The sequence below is a fragment of the Anticarsia gemmatalis genome, chromosome 5 (assembly GCF_050436995.1).
Source record: "Anticarsia gemmatalis isolate Benzon Research Colony breed Stoneville strain chromosome 5, ilAntGemm2 primary, whole genome shotgun sequence".
Taxonomy (NCBI): domain Eukaryota; kingdom Metazoa; phylum Arthropoda; class Insecta; order Lepidoptera; family Erebidae; genus Anticarsia; species Anticarsia gemmatalis.
The window spans coordinates 4,097,813-4,104,772 of NC_134749.1; the positions used below are offsets into that span (position 1 = coordinate 4,097,813).

The following is a 6,960-nucleotide window of genomic DNA, read 5'->3' on the forward strand; positions in this document are numbered from 1 at the left end:
CATATAATAACGCCAATAAAGAAATTCTAAGTTCAATATTCAAGTCATAACTTTTAAATTTTTGCGTTGCATGCTTAATAATACATAATATGCATATACAGGATATGGGAATTAACGCGAACATGCATTTTACCTTAGAATGCCTAACGTTTCGGCCCAGGGTACATATGTATATCATGTATTTATGTCGTTTCTATGGTAATTTCAGTCACGACATATCTAAGCCCTATAATTGTATCGTTCAAAGCATGATTCAATTAGACATATTACAATTATGAAGCAAGCTAATCACAAGACCTTGATAATGTATATAATACCGAACACCTGGTAATAAATCTTAGGATTTTACACGTGAACCGATGAAATCATATATTGAAATAAACCAAAACCATAAATGACGTGGTTTTTACTTCAGATACAATCAAAATAACTATGCATAATAATTTTATAAATACCACTTGAATTACATTAATGGCCGGTTTCATCTCTTCTGTATAACTATCAGATAAAGAAACAGTTTTTTTTCATACGTTTGATGTCACTTATCTTCATCAAAGAAAACTATATTATTGTTTTTCTTAATTTTTGTTATCTGTGGTAGAAGAGTGCCACAACGCTCATGACAGCTAAAACAAAAAGACTAGAACGTACATTAAATGTTGTTTATTATCACGATCAGAAACACAATTGTGATGTTTAATTAAAAGTTGGATTGTTCGGATCACGAAAGAAAAATAACATTACATACATAAGCTGTAAATCTGACCCTAGATTTTATATAGTACGTCATCGTATTGAAAATTTTCATTTTGCAGACAAAAGTAATGTTTTTGTGTGGATATGAATCACAGTCATTTGTTTTTATAGGGAGTCACACGCCGAACGGACGTGGCCATTTAAATTAAGCTGAACATTATATTTGTAAACGACACCTACAAATAATTCGCTGCAAAAACCATATTTTTATGACATGCAAATCTTTTTCAATACACAATCGATAAAAAGTATGTTTTTTTAGTAAAACTTAAACGTTTTTTTATCATTAGCATGCGTGTTAATTCAAAAGTAACTTAGATATTCATTAAATGTTAGTTAAAGGCCATTCTCAATATTGTGTCTAAGATTACAGATAGATTATTAAAATAGATTATTACGTCAGTATTTTTTATTTATTTATCGATGCCGGTATCCGTTGCTATCCCTGAATGCACTATAGAAAACGAAGTAACGATAAGCGGATAGGAAATGGTTGTAAGTTAAGTAAACAGTGGATAGATTGGGCATTGAACACAGCTTAACTAACTACGGTAACCAACAAAAGGTAGATCAAATAGTATAAAAAAATACACACACATATGGTTGGTGGGTATTGTTTAATGGCCAGTAAAGATTCACAGAAAGAAATAAAACTCGAATTTATAGAAAAAGTCCAGTTATCATCTAATTTGTACTCACAAAATGTTTAAAATATTTACTGCGGCTTGTGGTCGCGATGGGAGATCTTCTCCGTTCTGGTTACGGTCGGTGAGGGATCTGAAATTGAAAAAAAAATATCTCAAAAGGCTTCAAGAAGGCACTGCTGAAACGAAACACACAAAATAATTACACGGTAATAAGAGCCTTTTCACAGTTTATGATTATGGCAGATAACCCATCTGCTAAAATTACAGCAAATGTATGTATGTCAAAATTAAGTCTGGCAAGCTATATAATACTTATCCAGCAGTCTTGAAACCAAGCCTAAGTCTAGTAACTAATCAAAGATTACATTTTATAAATAGCTTTAATTTGTTATATCTTTAATAATTACCGTCTTTACTCTCCCAAATAGTTTCTGTAAAAACTTCCACAACAGTTCCATTTGGATAGATCGTGGTGTCCTTGTTTTTCTCAACTATTTGCTTGTTTGAAGACATCACTTGGATCAAGTAAAGAACGTTGACAGTTGAATTATCCGACGACCCTAATTGCTGGAATAAATCCTTATCGGTAGTCTTATTCCACACAGTCACTGAGTTCATCATATCTGAAAAAAAAAATAGAATTAGAGATAGACAAACTCTTTGACAAAAAAATTACAAGTTGATGTAACATACCGATTACAAGGTTCTTCACTTTATCGCCACCATCATCATTTGCTGTACTGTCGTTGCCGCTATTTCCACTGGCAGTGGAACCAGCTCCCGACGAAGCATTCGACGTACTATTCTTTTTTGTATCGAGGCTTATTATTAACGTCTCATCGTCATCTGTATCGTCATCCCCTGCGTAGATAATATTTACATAACATTTCACTGCACATCATTTAACATAGATTCCGAAGAACCATTCTTTAAATATGGAGGAGCATCACCTGTACTCTCAGGAACTTCAATAGTTACGGTGAGAGAGCCATCAGAATCTTTAGGTACGTTTAATGTAATTTTTATGTCGTTCGTAGGCGGTTTTGACTCTAACGAATTATCGCCGCTAGAATCACCTGTATTTACATCGCTTTGATTCGTAGAATTTGTTGCAACTGCTGAATTATCATCAGATGTGGCCGGAGCATCGGTATTTGTTAGGGAATCGTTAGTAGCTGATTGGACAAAAAAATATGAAGCTTAAGCAGCTTGCCAAATTATTTGAATAGCAATTACATGTTTTCAACATGTATTTCAATAGACTCTTGACTGCAATTTTTATATTTATAATAGCATAGTTCTACTCACCTGATGAATTATGTTTCGAATTGTCGGTAATAGTTATTGTTGTGTCATCATCGTGGCTGGTGCTATTCTTTTTAGTTAAAATGTCTATTACAATATCATCAACGTCATCGTTATTGGAACCGCTCGGTGCTTGAGTGCTGTTATTTCCTTTATCATATTTATTATTTACGGGAGTCGCTTGATTAGTCGAGCTTGATGAAGAACCATCTTTCACATTATCCGTTGCCGACCCAGTCGTAGTTTTGTCATCTGATGAATCTTCTAAAGGTAAAAATATTTCGTAAGTTAATGAATGTTGGCATTTATTATCAAGAAAATGAATAGAAAAAATTACAAACGCAACTTACTAGGAGAGCCACTTGAAGAGCTACTTGAAGCAGCACTTGCTGATGAGTCTGGCGAACTAGATGAAGAGCTAGCCGATGAGCTACTAGCAGTGTTGTCGTTTCCACTAGGTTTATTATCCGACCCAGTGGGTGGTGCTGATGGTGCAGTATTATCATTAAGTGAATCTATAAACTCTTCGATTAGTTCGTCTGGTGTTGGAGTGGTGGTCGTGGTAGAAGTAGTATAGATACCAGGTGAAATATGAGTAGATAATTTCGGCGAAGATGTTACACCGTCATTTCCTGTTGGATTATCTGGACCGTAATTACCATCCGACGGCACCGCATTCGGTTTTCTATCATTACCACTAGGACCATATGGTCCCAAAGGCCCCGAACCATTTTTATTTAAAATTGAATCAATATACTTTTGGACTTCTTCGTCGTCTGTGGTTGGAGTGGTTGAGGTGTATATTCCGGGGGATATACGTGTAGGGAGCTTGGGAGGAGGCGTTGCATTATTATTTCCACCAGTAGGATTATATGGACCTTGATTATTGCCAGTAGTAGGCAAAGGATATGGTGCAGAATTGTAATTATTACCACCAGGACCAAATGGACCGGACGGTGGGCCGGATCCGGTTTTATCCGGGGATGAATTAAAGAATTGATCATTAACTGGGGTTGGGTTTGGAGAGTGATTTCCATCAGGGGATATATGAGTGAGCAAATGTGAAGGTGGTGTCGCATAACGGTTACCCCATGTTGGGTTACGTTGATAATAGTTATTACCATTTGGGTACGGGCGCCCTAATTGCGGATTGTAACCATTATCGGTTGGAGCTATCGGCACTAGTGGCTGATTGTTAGCATTACCGTTGGGTGGTAGTAATGGTGATTGATTGTTGCCGCTACTACCTGGGGGTGCTGGCCCAGATGCAGGGTTGTACCCATCACTTGGTGGGGATGACACTACTGTGGACGGACTGTTATCGTTTGAAGGAGAATAAGGATTATTTGGGTTTGACTGTGCATTAGTAGGATACTCGTTTGTAGGTTGTAGTGGAGCTGGTGCAGTATTATCGTTGGCTGGTTTATCACCAGGTGCGTTGTTCACAACATTAACAGGATCAGGATTTGTTGGTGTAGCTGGCTCGAGATTATCAATGTATTCGACGGTGCCATTTGGATGAATAATTACAAACTGATTCTTGTGTTGCGATAAAATATCTTTTATCCGAACAGTTTCAAATAAGTCATCTATGTTGCCTCCTGGAAAATAAAAACTTATTAGAAGTGTTTGTTTTGGTTAACAGAAGAACTTAAAAGTAAGTTTATTGTAAATTACGCTTGATAAAAAGCTTCTTATATTTTTTTTCTTGTATTATATTTTTTTCTTAAATGTACATTATACAGAAAATAATTCTATATATTAGCGATTTACTGAATTTAAAAATACTTACTTTCTGTTACCGTGGAGAAGTGGTTGTTAATATTTGTTAGCGCATTGTCACCTTGCGGAGGAGCAGTTCCAGAAAGAGGATAAGATTGTGCGGGCGGCGCGTCAAGCGGAGCGCCGTTGTAAGCGTTTGAGTTCAGAGGTCCAGTGTTTGGTGACACAGAGTCAAGAGGCACGAGTGGAGCTCCGTAATAATCACCCACAGGGACCGGCTTAGATTCAGAATTAATCATAGGAATTTCTTCATACCCGCTATAGTCAGACTTGTCTATAGGTTCAATAGGTACTATCGGAGCGATATAGTTATTAGGTGGCGGCTGTTCAACAGGTCTAGAATTCAAGACAGGGTTTTCGACATATCCAGTATTTCCAGTATTTTCGGGTGCTATATTGATCGGCACTATAGGACCATTAAAACTATTAGGCACGGGATTATTAGGTCCTGATGACGATGACGCCGGAGAGTTACCTGAGAACTCTTGTTCTTTAATAATAGTTGAATGTGCATGCGCGTCATTAAAATTTTCGTAAGGTATGGAACCAACACCAGGGCCAGGATTTGGCCGAGGGTATTCCATAAATCCACCATTGGCCGGTTTTGGTGCCAGTGGATGGTTATAATGCTGTGGAAAATTGTTCTGTGCATTTCCGTTATACGTTGGTTGATTTCTGGGTGGGGCATACACCACATGATGGTCTGGACCGTGGTAGTGATTTTGGTTGTGAAAAACGTCCGGGATCAGTGGTCCGTTTTGACCTCCGGCACCGAATTGATTTGGTCGTTGTTGTGCATTTGGCCCATTTGGAAAACGTCTACGGAAACCACCAGCACCAGAGTCTTGGGCTGGAGCGATGTTAGCGAACTGATTTTGACCACGTTGCATGCTTTGTATATTTGGGAAACGCCTTGGGTAACCTCCCACTCCCTGAGGGTTCGCAGCTGGTGCTACATTAACCAGCTGGTTTTGTCCGAGGTTAGAGTTTTCTGTGTTCGGCAAACGTCTTTGGTAACCGCCAGCACCAGCGCCTTGGGCTGGAGCAATATTAGTCACCTGATCGACACTATGATATTTATCTTGTGGGACTAGATGATCCTCGTGTCCATGAACCATGGTTGGGCCACCTTGATTTTGAGATTGCCAGTTTTGTTGGCGGAACTGCTGGTTACCGGTATTGATTGGAATATTTTCTGTACGGATTGGATATGCGTTTCCTTGAGATGAATATCCGTCAGACCTACGGTCATTTGCGCCTGAAGCAAAATTGACTGGACCTTCTTTCGATGGTAGGGACTGCAGCGGGGAAGGACGACCGTTGTATCCATGATTTTCATAATGCTGTCTCCCTTGATTCACATTATATTCTTGACCATTCTCATATTGTTGGGCCGAGTTCGTCAAAGAATTTACGTTTTGAGTTTGTGCGAAACCAGAGCCAGCGGTATTTTGGTTGCCTTGCCAATTGCTTGGCGGATAAGCTCTTTGTCGATCTAGTTCCTCATTTAAAGGTTCTGATACTGGAAAATAATGATAAAATAATATTTTATTTGAGTACGTAACCTTAACTTATGTTATTATATTTCACGTGTTGAAAAGTTAGCATATTTGCCGCAATATATTATTAATTAACGAGCACTGCGGCTTTATTATAACGTGTATAAATATTTACTAAATGGAATTATTATAATCCTGCCATAAAAATACTTTGATTGCTCACTTACCGACAAATTTGGAGCAAAAAAGCAAAACACAAAATATTATCACTTTAGACTTCATGGTTGACTACATCGACGCTGTTTCACACAACACTGTTAATTTCAGAGCCCTCTTTATTGTTAAAACCGCGTGTGCTGAAACAAACAATGGAAACGAAAAAGCTGAACATACACAGATCTATTGTCTTGGCTGCTTGGATTGTCAATGTGCGTAGGCAAACGAAAATTGTTCATTACGTCACGCGTAAATGTAGGGCCTCCAGTATAATAATATTGACGTATCCATGTGTGCGTATTGGAAATTCAATACACATGTGTTTCCAATTTTCAGTACTAATTAATTTCAAATGTACGCAATAATAATAACTTGCGTTATGTACCTGTTATTTTTGAGACGGTTCACTTGTTTTTGACGGTAAAGTCGAACCATCGATTACTTGAAGAAGTAATGCAGATACTGGAAATTCGTATTATGAAATATGTTTTCATTGTAACATTATACGACTTATTTACATTCTATGTTGGTCCGACTTGAATATTGTGGAATTCAGAATTAATGTCACCTTTGTTATATTTGTCTTGTTCATTGTACAGAACCACACATTCGTACACAAGGTGGTTTTAAAACACGAGTGTGCTTCGACTTGATTAATGTATTACAAGTCAATAACACATAAATAAGTTGTAGACGTTTGAAAGTTATTATTTATGAGTTGTTTAGAGAATAAATACAATTCAGCCCTAATTGTT

The 6,960-nt window shown here is 37.5% G+C and overlaps 1 protein-coding gene across 2 annotated transcripts; it reads right to left on the bottom strand.

Annotated features, from left to right (window-relative positions):
* Positions 1-1,354: 1,354 nt before the first annotated feature.
* LOC142972833 (uncharacterized) lies at positions 1,355-6,346 on the bottom strand. 2 transcript variants are annotated; one of them, XM_076114170.1, is made up of 8 exons: positions 6,217-6,346; positions 4,501-6,012; positions 3,059-4,309; positions 2,712-2,972; positions 2,354-2,578; positions 2,097-2,264; positions 1,811-2,026; positions 1,355-1,533 (listed from the first exon to the last, which is right to left on the bottom strand). In XM_076114170.1, exons 1-8 carry the CDS (start codon positions 6,269-6,271, stop codon positions 1,472-1,474), a joined length of 3,750 nt encoding a protein of 1,249 aa, XP_075970285.1. In that variant the 5' UTR covers positions 6,272-6,346; the 3' UTR covers positions 1,355-1,471. The 2 variants fall into 2 exon arrangements, with proteins under 2 accessions (XP_075970285.1, XP_075970286.1); XM_076114171.1 differs by lacking the exon at positions 2,354-2,578 and having other exon boundaries at positions 6,217-6,345.
* Between the last annotated feature and the right edge of the window lie 614 nt (positions 6,347-6,960).